Source organism: Tinamus guttatus, unplaced genomic scaffold (assembly GCF_059628265.1).
Source record: "Tinamus guttatus ecotype Peru unplaced genomic scaffold, ASM5962826v1 Tinamus_guttatus_pri_ptg000297l, whole genome shotgun sequence".
In the NCBI taxonomy this organism is placed as follows: Eukaryota; Metazoa; Chordata; class Aves; order Tinamiformes; family Tinamidae; genus Tinamus; species Tinamus guttatus.
Genome location: NW_028288831.1, coordinates 4,438,374 through 4,457,273, shown reverse-complemented (window position 1 = coordinate 4,457,273; position 18,900 = coordinate 4,438,374). Strand labels below are relative to the sequence as shown.

Sequence of the window (18,900 nt, the reverse complement as noted above, 5' to 3'; positions counted from 1 at the left end):
TCACTGGCTTGAGAAACTGTTGCTTTTGATACATCCATAGCATTGCTTTGCTGGCAGGGCCTCCCTCTGCCTCTCCAAATTAGAGTGAAGCAGAGGCTTCGGGCACAGCAACAGAGATGCGCGAAGAGTCCAGCACAACATCTTGAGGAGCCTGAGGGGTGGCAGACAGGGGCAAACCGGGCTGGACTTAGGGGACCACCCATCAGCTGGTTGCTCACATGGCCTTGCTGGCATTTGAGACTGACAAGCACAAGACATCAGGGATGTCTCTCCTGAGAGATACAGCTGGAAAACTCAGCTGGTGCTGGGGTCCTCCTGCCCCTTGCACTCAGCAGGATGATTCCTTTGAATCCACCTGCACGGCTGGGGATGGAGCCGGGAGAAATAGGGGAGTCTTGCTCCAGACCTCCGCACTCTGCTCCCACCCCAGGAGCAACCCAGCAACCTCTAGTATTTTCTGTGTCCTCTCCCCTTCCACAGAGTCTATTTTTGTTTTCCTCAAACTTTGCACCCTGCAGCTGTGGGAGCCCTGTGACCTTTCAGAGGAGCAGCTGTGGTCTCTGGGAAGTCCCCGTGCTGCCGGCAGGATGGCGTGGGGTGGGCAGGCCGCTTGGAATGGCAGCAAGGCAGGCTGGCTGTGTTGCTACCTTGTCCCTTCCTTGTGGCCCGTGGCCCACTCACTGTCCTGCAGCAGGGAGGGACTCGGTGTTTCTTTCCCTTCCTTCCCCTTGGCTTCAGGAGGTTGCACCACACGGCTCCGTGGCTGAGCCCCGGTGAACCCTCGGTGTGAGAGGCAGGAGGAAGAGCTGCGAGATGGCAGAGGGCAGCTGGGAGAGCTTCGCAGCAACTGCAAGCCAGGGCTGATGCTCCTTCCACCACACAAGGATCTTCCTCAGCCTTGGGGTGCAGGAGGCCATGCTGTGTCCAAAACCTTCATACTAGCTCCATTTTTTTCCCACCTTCCTTCCTTATTTACAGCATTTGACTTTGCCAGGAGTATCAGAGTGGTTTTACTGCCATGGGGGCCAGGGCAGGCAGTCCTCACACTGTCCCTTTCACACTCACAGTGCAACCCACGTGTGTCCCATGCCTTGGCCGGGGGACCTCCTGAAGCAGCTTAATCTGCTCTGCAAACTTCTTTAGCATCCCCAGCTGCCCAGCAGGCTGCCCAGCAAGCTGCAGCCATTCATCTACAGTACTTAGGCCCCTAATAACTGGGGACACAGCCCTAACGGCTGGGGAAGGGGACAGGCCCTCAAGAATCTGCATCGATGGATCCAAGGGCTTCCCTGCCCTCCCTAGTCCCTAGCCAGAAATGCCTCCCGCACATGGCTGGGTTCAGGGCCAGCCAACTCCTCCTATTCAGAAGAATTTTGTTTGCTCATATGAAATAAAAACACGTCGGGGCTGTGAACCAAGTGACATTTTCGGGGCTGTGGGTTTCCAGGGTTGTGCATGTACCTGCTGACATCAGTGTCACGCCAAAAGTGCCTCAGGAAGGAGCTAGAGGCATGGCAGCCGCATGCCAAAGCAACAGAAAATATTGCTCCTTGCACACGATCGGGCAAGATTTTCTCCCACAACGGGAAGCAAAAAGAGATTGTAGCAACTTAACCTGGCCTGCAGCTTTGCTCATCCTCCCTTCTTCGCCTGCTCGCCGGAGAACATCTTAAGAACATGGCCCAGCTAACACAGCCCGGGTTGCATAATCCCAAGTCCTTTGTCCTCTGCTTATCTGACTTATCTAGAAGGAAAAGATAACCAGGCATCTTCAGTGCCCTGCAATCGAGTGTGTTTCTCAGGCTTGTAACTCCTCTTATCGGGCTTGATCTCTCACCACGGCAAGGTTTCCCATGCACCTTTGTACTCCAAGAATGCTCCCAGGTCTGCTTTCAGACTTGTGCAAAGCCTTTACGATGTGCGCTTTCTCCAAAACACCTAATCCTTAATTGCCTAATTATGGACAAATCTCCCGTGCGCGCGAGCGCGCGGGGCTTGCGCTGACAGCTGGGTGCGGCTGCGCGGCCCCGAGAAGGGGCCCGGCTCGCACAAGCGCTGCCAGATCCAGGCGCCTCTCTGGGCTTGGCAGAGGCTCTCATTCCCACTGGGAAGCCAAGGGGGTGAGCGCGAGGTTCCCCAAGCCTCAGCTTGGGTGATGCAGAGCGACCTTGTGCTAGAAATGGGGCCTAAGGGCAGGACTGTGTGGAAGGTTATCCGGTAAGACTGCTGGCACCGAAACCCCGAGGGGAAGGTCCCCTGGGCTGCCCAGGGTCCACACACTTATGGGTGGGTTGTTCCTAGGCAAGCCCGAGCTGTGTGGTGTGAGAAAGGAGAGCTTCAAGCTCCTGATCTGACTCCATCTGGGCTTTTCAGGCTCTCTCATGCCCCTCCATACCACCGTGAGAGCATCCCCGGGCTGTCCAGGAAAGCTGACCCAGGACTCCCGTGTTAGGGGTGTAGGTTGTAGGGGATCTGGGTCATGGTTGTCACCACCACAGTGACTTTGAATATGACCCTCCAAGCCCTCAAATTCTCTCTTTGGTCATGGGAGGGAGGCACATTCCTGCTGCCCACCTTATGGGCACCCGTCTCTCCCATCTCTCCCTTCAGCAGCCTGGAGCTGGACTCTCCAGACGAGCCCATTGCCCATCAAAACCCCTCTGCTATAGCTCATGCCCAGGACTGGCACGTAAGTGACGTCTTGTGGCTGTAGGGCGTCAGGATACTGCTCTCACCTTGGGACTCACTGCTGGCTCTTTGTCCCCAGGATTAAGGAACTGCCTGTTTGGGGGCACCAGGAACTGTGCAGTGCCACAGGGCACATGGGATATGCAGAGCAGATTTGCTGTGGGTCTGTCCCACCATCCTTTTGCTGGTGACCCATTGCTGAAGGCAAGGTGATCACTCCCAGTACTGCTCCCCACCTTGCAGGGTGTGTGGATTGCTGAGCTGTGGTTTGCTGGTCCACACGGCCATGGCTTGGGCAAGAATCAGGGCTATTTCAGAGGAAACAAGTGCATCACCTGGTCTGGGTGATCTTGGCAGAAAAAAAGACCACTCACCAATATATGTTGCTATTCCTTGTTTCTGGGTGTGGAGTCAAGCAGTAGAGAAGTCTCTCTCTTCGCGCAGCCCCATGTCAGCTGAGGCTGAGAGAAGGGTAATATCCCATCTTGAAAGGAAGGGAAGGAAGATCATTGTGGGAAGACCCCTCTGCTTTTCTGAGAAAGGCTTCTGGTTTAAGGAAAGGAGCTCGAGGAGGATCTTCCGTGGGTTCCCATGCAGCTCTGCAGCACTAACACAGCTGGGTGCTTGGAAAGTCCACAGGTCTCGGCCTCTGAGAGCTCCGAGCACAGAGCCGGTTGGGCTCCGTCATCCTCGGGTGACCCAGGCAAGAGGGGGAGAGGTGAGGGAGAGGGAAAAGGCCTTTCTATTTTCAAGATGTTTTATAATGGGATTATTAGTTCCCAAGAGGTGTTTCTAATTGATTTGTTAGGGAATTTCTTTCATTTCTCCCCTCCAGAGATACAGTGGGAATCCAGCCTTTGGCATGAACGGTCACACAGCTCTTGAAACCGTAGCTCTAAACCCTCTGGCACATGGTAATGGCATCGTCTTCCCTCGGCCTCACACGCACGCCCACACATGCCTTTGCTCCGCCTCGGGCACGGTCATTGCTCTGCGAATCCCTTGCTCAGGGAATGATTTGGGAGCTTGGGGAGCGTCTCTGGGCTGAGCCGGGCTGCCAGCACCGCCGGAGGAGCAGCTCCAGGGCTGGCTTTTGTGGCAGCTCTGCCTTGAGGGCTGGTTTCCCCCTGCACCAGGGAAGAGCAGATTGACCCTGCCAGGATGCCCGGAACAGCTCGTGGGAGCTTCCCTGCAGGAGCGGCCTCGGCACGCGAGCGCATGGGTGTGCGTGTGCGGGGGCTGAGGCTGGTTGGATTTGCAAAATAAGCCTGGTTTTGGGGCCGTGTATTGCAAGAGGCCCCTGTTTCATGACAGCATGGGGCACTGTGGGCTCTGTCTTGGGGCCACCCCGTGTTTTAGTGCTCAGACAATGGGGCCAAGTCTGCTCTGCTCGGAGAACGCGAGGAAAGAAGGGGAGAAGTGGAGCAGAGGGAGGGAAAAAGACCCTCCTTAAAGAAATTCCCCCTTTCTCCATTCCATCCACGGTCTTCCCAAGCAAACCTTTTTCTGCAGAGCTGCCGAGGACCTGACCTTTGCACAGCGAGTTCTTTCACCCCTTTAAGACTCTGTGCTTGGTGGGCACCCTGCGCCTGGCGCCCAGCAGCCTTTTGAGCCGCGCTGCAACAGGAGCAGAGGCATCTTCAAAAGCCCTGAAAAGAATCCGGCCAGAGGAGGGGGGCAGGGGGAGAGGAATTTTACAAGCTCCCATTCAAAAATTGTTACTTTGAAGTGATGTAGCATTTTCAACCCTTTGAAGCACCACAATTAGGAGGGGGCTGGTGCAACCTAAAGGCAAAACACTGGGTGACTATCACGGCCTTTCTCTCCCTATGCTTTTAAGAGATGAACTTTTCCTCCCTGCCTGCCGGTTTCTCACGAGCCACCTACCAGGGGAGGGGACAGGGGGTGGTTGGGGGCTGCAAAGACTTCACACATACCCAGGATGAGAATGTCTCCAGTTTGCTTTGCCCACCAGTAAGACCTGAGGACAGTGCTGCTGTGGGCTGCACCGTGGTGGATGCATGGAGAGTTCCAAAGAAAGTCCAAATCACCAGTCGTTCCTGCAAAAGCATCAAGGCTCAACAACCAGAAAGTCCCGGTGCAGGCACCAGAGCACCGAGCCGCCCAGGGCACAGCTGAACGGGCCTCTGGCTAGCAGGACTTTCACACAGGTGCTACATCTGGCAGTACCAATGAGCCACAAACAGGCTCTGAGCAAGGGACAGGCAAAGTCTTGCAGAGCCCGTGATGGAGAAGACAACCAGCCAGGCAGTAGCTCTCTAAGCACTTGGTCAACTAGATTTTTCTTAAAGCAAAGCACTCTGCCTCCTATGCCAAAATGAATTAGAAGGAAACAAGACACCAAGCCAAGCACTGCACAGAACTACCCTCCTTTGACAAGCAAAAGCCTTGAGGAGAAGCGCTGGAGAGTCGTAGCATTGCTGAAGCTAAGGCTTGCACAGATGACTGGTGCTTTGCTCAAGAGACAACCTTGACAACAAGAGCAAAAGCTTTACAGCTTTTCCAGTTTGTGGAGCTGCCCTTTCCTGAACCTGCATGGGACCCTGAGAAATCTCCAAAGGAGCAGGGCTCCCACTTCGGGCAGCTCAGGCATCTTCTGGGAACCACCCACATTCTTCAACAAATGCAAAAATTTGGAAAAAATAAGAAACTGAGGTCACTGTTATTTTCTCCAGGAATGGATTTTAGTGCCCCAAAGAGACTCAGAGCTTCAACCAAAGGCTGGGGGCTACTGAGAGACACTTGCTCAGAGCTCAGTGATGATAAATCCAGCCTTTGCTGAGGGCCAGTGAGTAGGACTGGGTTCCAAGCTGGTTTCTGATACCTTATGTGAGCAGTCCCCAACCCTGCATGGCTGTTGGGTTGCTTGTTTGCCTGCAAAACCCTGCAGGCCAGTGTCACTCAGAATATCTCCAGCTGAAGCTTTGACACTGAGCATGGTTGTTTGTCTGCCAGGAATGGGGGGCTGGCCATGTCCCACTGCTTTGGATGCTTTGGGAACCACCATCATTGCTGGTTTCCTGTTGCTCTGAGGTTCCCTCATGAAAAGATTTTGCATTTCCTTGTGTCTAACATCAGCCCATATTGCTCCCATGAAGGGGAAGGAAAATGTCAGTGTATCCTCAGGGAGAGGTGCAAAGGGAGTGGGAGTTGGGTGCTGTGAGCCAAGGATGCAGCATGACCAGAGCCAGCAAAACCAAGACCTTGCAGGCTATAGGGCTGCCCCAGTGCACATGGACTTTGGTTGTGATTTGTGTGAATCTGAGGGGGTGAGGCAGCATCCTGCAGCCTGTTCCACATGGGACTCTGCAGCACGCGGGGCTGTGGGGACAGGATGGCTCTTACAAGGCCCTGATTGCTCCGTGCCATACAGCGAGGCAGGTGATCCAGTCCTGTTACGTGTCCCCCATGCAGCTGTGTAGGATTTTTGTAGAGAGGTTCATCACTGCATGCCTGGGGCCCTGAGGTTTCTAATCCTGGGAATTTTCCTGAAAAGCTTCCCTAGAGGGTCGAATCGCAGGCTCCAGCCTCCAAGGCCTTCCTGGCCAAGTGGGTGGGCTTCTGGGGACCACTGCTGACCCTGCCTCCTGACCTCCACATCCCCAGCCTCAACCTCGCCTTCCCCAGCCATAACTCACAGCACAGCACAGCCCCCGAAGGCTTTGGGATCCGGCTGGAAGAGCCAGACAAGCTGCTGGGTTCATTTCCCTCCCACAAGGCTCTGGCCTGACAAAGCTCCCTCTTATCCTCCTCAAGGGCAGGTTGAGAGCCTCAGAGATGTTGCTGGAAAGATGCAAGATGCCTTTTGTTGTCTAGCTGATGCCCAGGCAGGACACGCTCCCCCTGCCAAAAATGAGTCATCCCAGAGTAGTAACTGCGGGCTGCCTCCCTGTGTCACTTGCTGCCAGACTTCCTGATGGATGACAGTAAACGGAGCGCACAGCTTCCGCCTTCCAGATCCCAGGAATCCATTGGGCCCCAGTTACAGTGCCATGAGCAGTGAGAACCCGCACCGAGCTGCCCAAAATGCCGTGGGTTCCACAGCACTTTGCTTGCGATGGCAGCGTCCAGTCGGCTCGAGGCAGTCGGACGCGTTGGCCCTAGCAGAAGCCCCCAGCAGGCTGAGTGCCGGGCCGGGCTGAGGGGGGCACGGGGACCCCTCGCCTCCCAGCGTGGGACACGGCTCCAGGTTGTTGGTGGCAGTGCTCTGACTGGGAATGGATGCAGGTTGCCTCTGCGTGGCAGGGAGGGGACTGCACAGGGACTTCACGCCCACATCCCCCTGCGCAGAGCCAGCAAAAGAGCTGTGTGAATGTGGGAGAAGTGGGGCAGGCTGCTGGGGAGGGGGAGGCACCTGCCTTGACACCGTGCTCAGGGCAATGCGTGGGTGCTTGTGGTCGCCTTCTCCCATATTCATAGGACTCTGCTCCTTGTGGAGCCAGGCAGAGCTGAGCTTGTACTCCCTGCAAGGGCCACAGGGAGTTGCACGCGTAAGAGCTGCTCCCATGGGATGAGCTTGTGCTGAGCACAAACCCCACTCATCACACCAGTGATTTACTTTCCGTCTCCTGTCCCTGCAGGCCACCCGCCAAGGTCCGAAGAGAAGCCGAGCCAAAGCGGCGCTGCTGCTGCAGCGGCTCGTGAGTCACCCCAGGCCGTTCACAACCCGGACTGCTGGAGCATGGAGGAGCCGCGGGTCGCCGGGGAGCGCGCGGTGCTGGCGGACGGCACGGCCCTGCAGGTCTCCGCCATCCCGCCCGGGGTGCTGGACAAAGCCGAGCTCACCTGCTTCTACTGCTGTACGCGCTGCGGGAAGGTGTTCTGGGAAGGCTCTCACTTTGGGCGCGTCGTCTCGCAGTTTAAGGATGTTCTTGCCGCCGTGGAGGATGACCAAAAATTCTATGACCTTAGTTGAGGGGGTCATTTGCTGCTTGGGAAGGCTGAGGGATGGGTGGGGGAGCCCGGCAGATGCTGCCTCCCTCGTCCATTTCAGCAAGTTTGGACCCATGGACTTCGGTGTGAGGTGACACGTTGCAAGCTGGGCTCCTAGGGACAACCTTGGTTTGGGGTACATAGTGGAGGAGACTGTCATGCTTACACTGATGGGGCAGTGGTATGCACCAGCCTTGAGCCACCTGGCCTCCGTAAGATCATTAAACCAGAGGAGTTCATGAAACAAATCCTCTTCTTTATTGCCCAGGAGCTGTTGGGTCCCTCCAACCCAGTTGGCCTCCCAGAGGGACTTCTGCCATAATGTCTTTAGGCCAGGCAGTGCCGAGGAGCATTAAGCTCTCAGGAATGTCACCCAGGTTATGGCAACCCTGGGAGGAGAGATGGAAATGGGGGAGACAGAGCCCCATTTCATGGCAGCGGAGACCTTGCGGGGAGGTGGAGAAGTCTCCTGGGTCAGTCCTGCAGCTCTGGGCACTGCTGGCTGGTGACTCTCAGACCATGGATAGACTCAAAACACTCCACCCTATAACGGCGGCGTGTTTGCAAAATTCCTCCCCTAATCCCGGTTAACTGCCAGGCATTGATGTTATTGCTAACAGGGCCCGAGGGGCTCTTGGCTCAAGTGTGACATTTACGGGCCAGTGAAATGCCTGCCCAGGCAGCTTCTGCTCTCCAAGCGCTCCTGGCCACGCTGGTTCCGAGGGCTCCTTCCATCTGCTTTCATCCAGAACAGAGCATCCACAGCTCCTGGCTCCCCTGGCCAAGCCATTTGGTGACCTGTGACCACAGCACCACGTGGCCTAAAAGGTGGCCAGCTGCCAGGATGCTTTTGGAGCCTGAGAGCAAAGCACTGCCACGTCCCCTCCGCTGCTCCGCATGCCCCATGGGCAGGGGCCACCACTGCGGGTGACATTGGGGGTGGCAGGAGCTGTCCTACCTCCTGAGGCTTGAGAGGCCACCAGTGGTGGCAGGCGGCAAGGGCGGCCGTGTGGCCACATCTCTGCTTCTCCCGCGCGGAGGGAAAGGGCCTAACTGCAGCCCATAATCTGCTCTCGCCGAGCTCAATTCCTTTGAAGTGGAAGCGTAAAATAACAGCATTTCATTCCACAGCAAGCACCAGCATTGGGATGAATCATGGCACAGGCAGGAAATGAGAAAGCAAAGGTGGTTGTGGCATGAACGAAATGCATTTTTCTTCGCCTAAGTCAAGGCGGAGGCTGGCAGGGATTCGAGGTTGCCAGGCTGTCCCCATCAGCGAGTCCTTAGGGCTCAGCATAGACTTCAAGTTAAGAAAACTTTGTGCCAGGTATTGACTTTGTGCCAGGCTCCTTCCCGTCAGGGCTCACGGGGATGCAAGTCGGGCCCTGGCCAGAGGCACCTGCGGGGGTTTGTGCAGCCGCCGTCACCGCAGGGGCTGCCGGGCTGTGCAGTCCCCGCCAGTCCTGTCCCGGTCATGGACACACTCCTGCTCAATGCTCAGCTTCCTCGTGCCGGCTGCTTGTAGGGTGGCCCCAAATGCGCTTTTCCTGCCCTTGCACAGGACCATGTTTGGGGGCCAAAAAGCAGAGCCTTCTTGATGACCCTGCAGCTCAAGACCTCGTCGCTGAGCACAGTGCACGGCTCAGCCCGTGCACACTGAGGACTTGGGGACCTTGTTTCCTGCAGCCAAGGCTTTGACTACGGGAGGGTGAGAGAAGGGGGAAGTCAGGTCCCCGGGGGGAATTCCTCCCTGGAAGTGCTGGCTGCCTTTCCTGGCGCGGTGGCTCGGTGATTCCGGAAGGGAATTCCAGCCGCCTTCCTCATCACTTCCATGGCCTGGGGAGGCAGGAGCAGGCCAGGTCCTCACCTCGGCCACGCTGCGGGGAGCCCAGTGGCCGTTCCCGCAGCCCAGGGCAGGCTCCCCCGCACACATTTGGATGCAAGACCATCCAGGACCACTATAGAGCCACTGGCGAGGGATGTTCCCCGCCATCCATGGTGAGCTCTCCCGTTGCTTTGCTTCGTGCAGTACCCAACTGCATCCAGCGTCAGCGGCTGCTACACAGCATCTTCACCAGCCAAGCCTGGGCAATGGAATATCCTGAGATTATTCCCATACAGATGTAGACGGGGCCGCATTTGGCATACATCAGACACGGCCACATCTGCAAGGGCCCACAGAGCCACTGCGAGGATCTAATTCCCTGTTCCCAGTGTGATCTCTTGCCCCGGTGAGCCCCTTGCCTCACTGGAGGTGCTGGCCGCCTTCCCAAGCTGCAGCGCTCCTTGGCTTCCCTGCAGGCTGCTCTCCTCTAACGACCATCGCTTCTTCCCAGCTGGCAGGCGCAAGGGACCAGGGCTTGCTGAGATGAAAATTGTCCTGTTAAACAAGAGCTGCCCCAATCTGTCCTTGCTGCAGTGCCAATTTTCCTTTCCGGTCACTGGAAGGAGGAATCTTCCCATTTGGTTGGAGGTTTCTGTTGCCCTGGGTCAGGTTTGCAGAACATGCGTGCCAGGGTCCAGCACATGCAGTTCCTGCAAATGCATTTCCACTTCCAGCAAGATGGTATATTGAGAGTTCTTTCTCCTAATGGGATTAAAATGCCTTCTTCTGATCCTGCCCTCAGGGGTGATCATTTCTGCATTGAATCTTTTAGTTTTCTTTCTCAGTTGTCTACATTTTTGCTGAATGTAGTATGCACGAGCTGTGTTTCATTTCCCATTTCTCTGTCCCCACTCCCTCTCTCTCTAGGTGCTAATACGCTATTCCTAATCCCATTTCTTAACTGAAATTGGAATTTCCTTCTCTCTTTTTCCCTCAAGGTAATTTTTGTCATGTTTCCAATACAACAGTTTGGGGCCAGCCAGTGATTTCTGAGAAGAATCCAAGCTTTGTTAATCTTGTGCCTTTAAATGTGCATTCCTAGCTTCTTGTGCAGAAAATCACTTTTTGTCTTTCTAGTGCAGGCCAAATATACATATATATATATGTAGGGATCAAACACTTTGCTGGTGGTGATACTGTCTGGCTGCAGACAGAGAACCTGTTACTCCAATAGTGTGCTAGCCACCAGTCTTTGGGCCACGATTAACCTGTCTTTGGCCATTGGGATGAGATCCGGTACTGAATCCTAGATTGATCCAGGATTTGTCTGCTAGGAAATGACCATCTATTACTTGCAGAAACTCCAATTTGTGGCACCAAATGTTCTGCAAATGACATCACCCTTGATAACAGGTTTTCTTTCTGTGCATCATGCGTAGATGTTTAGTAACTGTCTGCCCTGTGTTCCCAATGGCAGTGTTAAAAGCGAGCGTGTTCACCCTGAGCAATTGAGGTCTCGCCAGCTTGAGTCTCAGAGATGACTGTAACAAGACGGTGACCTTGCTCGGACATGGACATGCTTTCCATGGACGTGTTTGGATCTACATGCTTTCAGTGTGCCATCGGCAATTGCTGTAGTTCTGACTGCAGCGTTTTCCTTCTCGTCCACCAGAGTCTCCAGCTTGGAAGCATTCACTTTTGGTCAGACGTTCATCTATTCCTCACTCAGAAACATCCCAGAAGGGATCAGAAACACTGTCCAGGGCTGGCTGGAGGTTTTTCTTTGAGCCTGTCCCAGAGCCCCTAAGTTTCCAGACTGTGTGGAAGGAGACCTGCTACAATGTGCCAACGTGATTACTCTTCAGGGACCCTCACCTGTCCACCTTTGACACCCACTGCTGCATGGCTGCAGGCATCGTGTCTAGCTCCTGAGGATGCTCTGCTTGCTCTCTCTAGCTCAGAGGGAATAGTCTTTGCATTGCAGGGGTGGCATTCTTGTGTCATGAGCCTGTTGGAGCTGAGCAGCTGAGCTGCTCTTGAGTCTTTTGAGTGGTCCTTGTAGGTCCTGATGACCTATTCCACAGCTAGTAGCAATGCAGCACTGAGCAAACCCTTATGCTCTCCTGTTTGTGATACCAACATCCTCAATGCTTTGAAAAATCATCAGCTCTTCCAGCACGAGCCCCCTCCTCCTGCTTCTGGCTTTGCTGGCAATCATACCCCTCTCGCTCCTTTGTGGAGTAATGTGTGGGAACTGTACAGAGAAACGCTTTGGATCTGCTTAGCAGCAGAGGGAGAAAGAAGCTGACCCCAGCCCAGGGCCAGACTGAGCCCATTTGGATGCATGTGTCAAGCCTTGCATGTTCCTCAGCAGCACTTCTACACTTGCCTCTTTTGGGTGGTGTTGGACTCCCACTGTCGAAGCAGGGGCAGGCTGAGCACCCCAGGTCCTGCACAGACTCACACGCATGTCAGCATGCTGCTGCACCTTGGGCTGCTCTCCAGCTTCACTCTGGGACTGCAAGAGCTAGAGATGAAACGAAGCAGGAATGTCTGCTCAGCATCACCGTCTCCCCTGACTGCACAGTGAGCCATGTTTCCCCCCCGCCATGGTATCATGGGATGACATGAACCTTTCTGATTCAGGTTTGGGGAAGCTTTTGAGTCATATGTACATCTGAGTCAACCCCATCCCCTGACTGGAGCGAGGGTGCCTCAGCTGCAGCCCCCAAGCCCTTCTCCTTCTGTAGAACATTTTCAGCCAAATCTGGATATTTCTGTGCTTTTCTTACTGGGCATTTCTGAACTGTGATTTCATGCCTGTCTACCACCTACTCTCACCTCAGAGAGGTTGAGTGAGAGTTGGTCAGAGGGACAGCAGGTCACACAAACCCTGTCCCTATCCCCAGAGACAGATTGTGGCCACAGAGCTTGGATGGAGCCCTTCAATGGAGATGCTCCTCTCATCTGCAGGTACAAGGGGTCACCTTCTGGGGACCTCTACTTGTTTACCACCTTGCTGTCTCCCAGAATTTGGGAGGCAAGTTCTCCTGCTCTCACAGGATAGCCTAGATGCATCTAGTCAGCTGCTATGGGGCAGGTTAACTACAGTGGGACTTGTTTTCTCTCGCCCAGCTAGGGCAAAGGCTGGCCCACCAGAAGGAATAGCTCAGAGCTCTTGGGAATGAGGAGTGGTGGCTGAGCCCCAAGCGTGCCAGCCCAGGCTCAGGCACAGCTCCTTGCCCTGTCTGCTGCCCCAGGGAGGTGATACTGAGGTGCAATCAATGCACCAAGGTTATCACTCGTGATAGAGAGTCAACATAAAACTCCCAAGACACACAGGCCTTGAGCAGCATCCAGGAAATCATAAATTGTCCAGTTTTCAATGGAGGATACACATCAAAGAGACTTAAACCAGCTTTTCAATGAGACTACAATATCATTTCCCTATCTGGCTACTTTTTAAAAAAATAAAAATAAATCCCATTGTCTGCACCATACTAATGTTTAACATTTATTAGGGCAGTAACGAGTCCTTCATGTTTTTATAGAGCTGTTTGATCATGTGTTCGAAGAGCGGCTTCTCCAGAGCGTCCTGGGAACACGTGTGCTGGGAGGGCTGCCCACGGCAGGACCCTTTCAGCCCCAGGACTTCTCCTCTGGGCTCCATCCCTGCCCGTGCATTTCGAGCTGCGGTCGCAGGGAGACCCTACGCTAAAGCAGCGCAAAGACCCACACACATCCAACAGGGACTCCAGCATAACCTGCAATCCTCCTCCTTCACCTCCTTTTGATATCCAGTGGTATCCAAACACTTTAATGCACCAGTCCTTACCTTCTAGCTCTGGATTCAGGAACTGGCTGTAGACAGAGTGGTGGGGATAACAGCTCTGGTCTCACTGGTTTCCCCATGAAACCCTCAGCACTTGGCATCCTGCTCGCTTAATCTTTGGGCCCTGAAGTTTTCTGCCTTGTGAAATAAGGGTCCTGCTGAATCCAAAAAATAACCCTGGGTCTGGCCTGTGTGGGGAAAAAAAGTTTATTTTTTGTAATATTTAGCAACATCTCAGAAAATTCCTGCTGCTGCTGAAATGTCCTGCTCTCTCAGAGCACTTGCTAAGTCTTTTTTGGGCTAGCGCACCAGCATGCCCACAAAATGCAGCACAGAGGTGAGCAGAGAGGATTTCTGAGCCCTGTAAAAGTCACCAGCTGCCTCCAATCGTGCTGAAAACCAGCCCTGGCAGCCCTGAGGCAGCACTTTGGTCCTGGACGTTGCCTAAGGCCGAGGCTGTGCAGTGCCGGGGGAATGACCTGAACCACAAAGCCCTGAGAAATAACATGCTGCATCAGATATCGGCCGAGTTCCTCTCCTCGCCTTGTGTATTTCTTGCATATCCTTCAGAGTTTGATGGGGACAAGGTGTTTGCAGTTCAGGCCAGCTTTAGTTTACAAATGAATATATCAACATTGTTCCTCATCAGCCAGGAATGTGCTTCCCTCCCTTCTCCCCCACCTTATCCCCATCCCCTTCCAAGCAAACTTCCTTCCTTGTGTAATCTGGATCGGAAACCTTGCTGCATATTTGAGCAGCTAAAAAAAAAAAAATCAGCTTAGCTTTCCCTGATGTGACTTTGTGGCTTGAACTAGCACTGGTCAGTCCCTGTTGCAGATGGAAAGTCGGGGGAGGAGGAGGGTCCAGGTCACCTGTCCCCTCCTTGGGGCACAGTGCGGTGGCTCTCTTCAAGCCTGCCAAACTGGGGGCATGACTTTCGGGCAAACGATCTTCTATGCGTTTACCAGACACATTGCTGCGTGTGTCCTGCTGGGAGTTACGGCCATGTCACAGCCCCCAAAGCCTTGTCTTGGCCCCAGGACACTTCCATGGAGTGCTCACCAAAGCCCCAGAGGCCACATGGAGTTTGCAGAGCCAAGCGGTGCGGCCTGACGTGCTCAGATCCCTGTGGCCACCACAAAGGAAAAATCGTGGGGGTCAGGCACTGCCCTTGGGGACAGTGTGGGGCTGAAGTTCAGCGAGGTGGCCTGGTTCAGACGTGCCGTTTGCAGGGGGCACGTTGTGCGGGGCAGACCCAAGGGGTGGCCCACCAGGCCAGGGAGCGAGCACAGCTGGAGTGCCCAGGCAGCCGCCAAAAGCGGGACCATCTCCCCATCCGCAGTGTGTCCAATCTAGTGGCCTTGTGCCTGAACAGCATTTCCCTGCTGTTGGACATGGAGGCTGGAAGCAGAGCCTGGACATCAGAGGAGCTGAAGGGCTTCCAGCAGGATAAGACCCTCCGCTGCGTGAGACTGATAAGGCCGATAAGACGGGGCACTGCAGCGATGCAGCGGGCGAGAAGCCAAGCCACAGCGTGACAGCCGAATCCACATGGGCTGCTTCCAAAAACCTTTGTGGGGACCTGCAGCACAGGGGTCCCGCGTGCGGATGCTCCTCCCCGGGCACCCCCAGAAGGAGCACAGGCCGATGGAGATGCCCAAGGCCCCTCTTTGTCCCCAGGGCTCTCTGCTCCCCGGGGTGCAGCAGCTCCCCCAGCACATTTGCTTGCCCGGGCTTGCTCGCCGTGGCTCTCCCGCCAGCCGCAGGGGCAAGGGGGAGCTGCGCGGGCCCTCGCTGCCCCCGCGTGCCAGTGCCGGGTCTCTTTTTGCAAACCTCAGTTTCTGGCGTGGGGGCGTTTCTGCGAGCGGGGGCCACAGCCCGACGCGGGTGCGTTTTGGGGGCTGGTTTGCAGGAGACGCTGCCCTTGCTGGGGAGACCAGCGGGACACGTCCGCGGCCCCGGGCGAGGAGGCTTCCCCGGCGCGGCCTCCCCGGCGCGGCCTCGGTGCTTCCTGGCGGCTCGCGGCGCGCCGAGGCCGCGTGAGCTCGCGCGCGCTTCCCCCCCCCGCTCCCGCGCTCCGGCCTTTTGCTGGGGCTCTGTGCTGGGAAGAAAAGCTCCCGTCTTTCCCACGCTCTCCGACACATTTTAATGAATTAAGTGGGGGCACGCCCCCTCGCCGCCCGCTCCGGATCCGTCCCCCCAGCTCCTTCACGGAGGCCTCCGGGGGGGTGGCTGGACTGGACTGGGGCTCCCCGTGTGCCCGGCCCCCGGGACGGCGGCCGCGGGCCCCGCGCGAGGCCCAGCACGGCCGCTCACAGCCTCCCGGTGGGGGAAGGCGGGCGGCGCGGGGAGGCCGCGGCCCTTCCCGTCTCGCCCTCCCGTGCTCCGGAGCAGGGGAAACGGGGCCGCTTCCGCACTGCCCCGCGTGCCCGCCGCGGTGCTGTGGCCTGTGCCGCCCACCGCTTCCCCCGTTCTCAGAGCAGGGCACATAAATCACTGGGTGGGACTACTGGTTTTGCAAGGAATTACCGAGGTGCAACGTGTCTCACTCTCTTTCTCTCTCTCTCTCTCTTTCCCGGCCTTCCAAGGCAGCTGCCACCGCTCTGGGCGCAGCCCCACGCTTGTCCCGGCCGTGCGAATCCCGCACCGGTGCGGGCAGGCCGGCGGGGCTAGTGCCGGGAATGCAGCAATGCACCGAGCTCAGCTCTAGTCACCATCCAGAAACACGCTGGGGCTGAAACGCGCTGCTCACAAATCGCTATTTCCCCCCTCCTCCCTTTCCTTCCTGGCTCTGCTCCCAAGCGGCGTCCGGCCCCCACCTGCCAGTGAGGGACATTTCCATGGCTGTCTCCCTGCCCGAGCTCTCCCTTCAGTCGCCAGCAGCAAGCGCAGAGCAGCTCGCAAGGATGTCCCCCTGGTCGCGTCCCATGCCAGGGCAGTGGGTGCAATTCCCGGGCTCCCATGGGTGGCGAAGGGCTCAAGGGGCTTGGCCCCACGCAGGATGCAGCCCAGGGGAGACGTAACCAGGAGGAGAGCGCTCCAAGCTGGGATCCCACCGGGACTCACCACACATCCTTCCACTCACCCTGTATGAGGACATGTTCCCCAGGGCCACCACAGCTGGGGCAATAAGGGGGGCTGAAAGAGTGAGAAACGGGTGACGAGGCTGAGTGTTGGCCACCAGGATCCTCTTTCCCAGCCCTAGCCATGCCCTCCCTGTTCTGGGGATGGGTATCCATCCTGTTCACGGGCATCTCAGACGTTGCCTCGCCACCAAAAAAATGCCAAGTGCAAGTCCCGCCAGGCTGTTCTGCCCCATGCTCACAGCCAGTGCCCTCCCTGCTGTCGTGTGCCCCGTGCCCGTGAGAGGTGCGAGGAAGCACGACAGGGTCTCGGAGCAGAGCCCGCTGCTTCTCGGTCACGGCATGTTTCCCTCAAGTGTTTTCACCAGATCCGGCCAAATTTGGCATCCAGATGAGCTTTTTCCCTCCAGTTCCCACCCCAGAACGGCTGCACTGCCATGTCCAGCTGGGGGAACGTGGACGCGATGGCAGCGCGTTGGCTGGGCACAGGGGTCCTAAGCTCACCCGGGCGCACCACCACATCACCTTGCTTTACAACCTCGCTCCCTCCCTTCCCCAGGGCGCTCCTGCAGCCGACCAAATGTCCCGCAGACACCGGAGCGGCCTCCTGGCCTCAGAGGTGCCAGATCCCGCTTCCCGCTGCTCTGGCACCATTTGCTCCCTGCCAGGGCCAAACGGAGCGCATTAAGGGCCCCGCTCCTCACCCACAGCGAGACACAGGGTTTCGGGGAAGCGCCTGTTAGTCATCGCAGGGGAGCGGTGCCAGGAGCCGCTGCGTTCCCGGCCACCTCCGCAGCAGGGGGTGGCCGCGGGCCTGCTCTGCCCTCTGCGCACAAGTCGCCTTCGTTGGTCCCCAGGCGACCACCAACCCCCCTGGAGGTGCCCGGCCCCGAGGACGGGGCAGATCCCGCCGGGATGAGGGTCTCCCCCTTCTCGTGGCGCCCAGCGGGGCTCGGTATCCCCAGCGCAGCCGCCCTCACCCCAGGATTCCTCGCGAGTCCCCGCACCCCAGAGCAGCCGTGGGGGAAGGCGGCACCCGGGGTTGCCGCAAGCGGAGAAGGGGGGATGCTCCGCGGGGCAGGGCGGCCGCGCCGCCGGCGCCGCTCCTCTGTGCGGTGCTGCCCCCTGCCTGCGGCGCCCGCGCCGGGCCGGGCCGGGCTGTGCCGAGCCGGGCCGGGCCGGGCCGGGCCGCCCCCCGGGGCCGGGCGCTGCCTCCGGGCCCGCCCCCCTCGCCCCGAGCGCGGCGCGGGCCCCCCGGGCCGGGGCGCCTTGGGGGCGTGGCCTGGGCGGGGCAGCCCCGCCCCTGGCGGCGCGGGCGTCCCTCCCCCCGCCCTCCGCGTCAGGGCGGCGCCCAATCAGCGCGCGCCCGGCGCGCCCCGCCCCCGCGCCGCGGCGGCGTCACGGCCGTGCTATTGTTATGCAAATAAAAGGCTGGGTAAAAGGCGCGGCGCGGCCAGGGCTGCGCTCCAGAGAGGCGCGGGCGGCGGAGCGGGCGGCGGCGGAGCAGGAGGCGGCGGCGGCGGCGGCGGCGGGAGCTCCGCGGGGCCAGGGCCGCGGCGCGCCGGGAGCCCCGTGCGGACGGATGCGCGGCCGCGCCGGGTAGCCGCAGCGGCGGGCGGGGCTCGGCGCCGCTGCTGCCCCGCGCCGTCGATGCGCGGGCGCGGCGCGGCGGGGCCGGCGGGCAGCATGAGCCAGAGCGAGGTGTCCACCTGCGCGGCGCCGCCGAGCCAGCGCGTCTTCCAGGAGGCCGTGCGGCGCGGCAACACCAAGGAGCTGCAGTCGCTGCTGCAGAACATGACGAACTGCGAGTTCAACGTGAACTCCTTCGGGCCCGAGGGGCAGACGGCGCTGCACCAGTCCGTCATCGACGGCAACCTCGAGCTCGTCAAGCTGCTCGTCAAGTTCGGCGCCGACATCCGCCTGGCCAACCGCGACGGCTGGAGCGCGCTGCACATCGCCGCCTTCGGGGGCCACCAGGACATCGTCCTCTACCTGATCACCAAGGCCAAATACTCGGCCGGTGCCCGGTGATGCCGCGGGGGCCGCCCCGCCTGCCCCGGCGGGGCCGCGGCGCCTCCGCGCACTGCGCGCCGCTCTCGGCGCCTCCTGATTATTTTCCTTTTTTTTTCTTTTTTTTTTGAAAGATTGTGTATTTTTTTGTTATTTTTTTAATGTCAAAGCTGCTTGGACTCCATGGTTTTGTGTTGGTTTTTTTTGTTTTGTTTTTTTTGGCAAAGAAATTTGGGGCCCCCTCTGAAAAAAAAATAACCAAGCCAACCCCACCATTTACTTTTTTGTTGTTGTTCTCCTTTCTCCGAGGGTTGTTTTTCCTACTGTAATTTTTCTTCCTCCATCTACCTCGGCTGCACTCACAGTATTCACGGTTTCAGTTTGACATCTGGTCGGATGCTTTAAAACGCTCCCCACCCCTTTTTCCCCCCTCCTACCCGGGGAACGTTTAACCCTTTTCTTCCCCCCCATTCCCTGTCAACCCGGGTGCTGGCCTGACCCTCCATTTT

General features: G+C 57.6%; 2 protein-coding genes across 2 annotated transcripts in view; both read left to right on the top strand.

Annotated features, from left to right (window-relative positions):
* Positions 1-7,653, top strand: part of EXD3 (exonuclease 3'-5' domain containing 3) — a 232,960-nt gene extending 225,307 nt beyond the window's left edge. Inside the window, exon 20 of the mRNA XM_088527996.1 lies at positions 7,290-7,653. Within this exon, the coding sequence (XP_088384122.1) occupies positions 7,290-7,624 (335 nt within the window). The 3' untranslated portion in view covers positions 7,625-7,653. The remainder of the gene's footprint in view (positions 1-7,289) is intronic.
* Positions 7,654-18,055: 10,402 nt separating this feature from the next.
* Positions 18,056-18,457, top strand: NRARP (NOTCH regulated ankyrin repeat protein). The gene has a single exon (XM_010220748.2). It carries the CDS (start codon positions 18,068-18,070, stop codon positions 18,410-18,412), a length of 345 nt encoding a protein of 114 aa, XP_010219050.2. The 5' UTR covers positions 18,056-18,067; the 3' UTR covers positions 18,413-18,457.
* Positions 18,458-18,900: the final 443 nt, after the last annotated feature.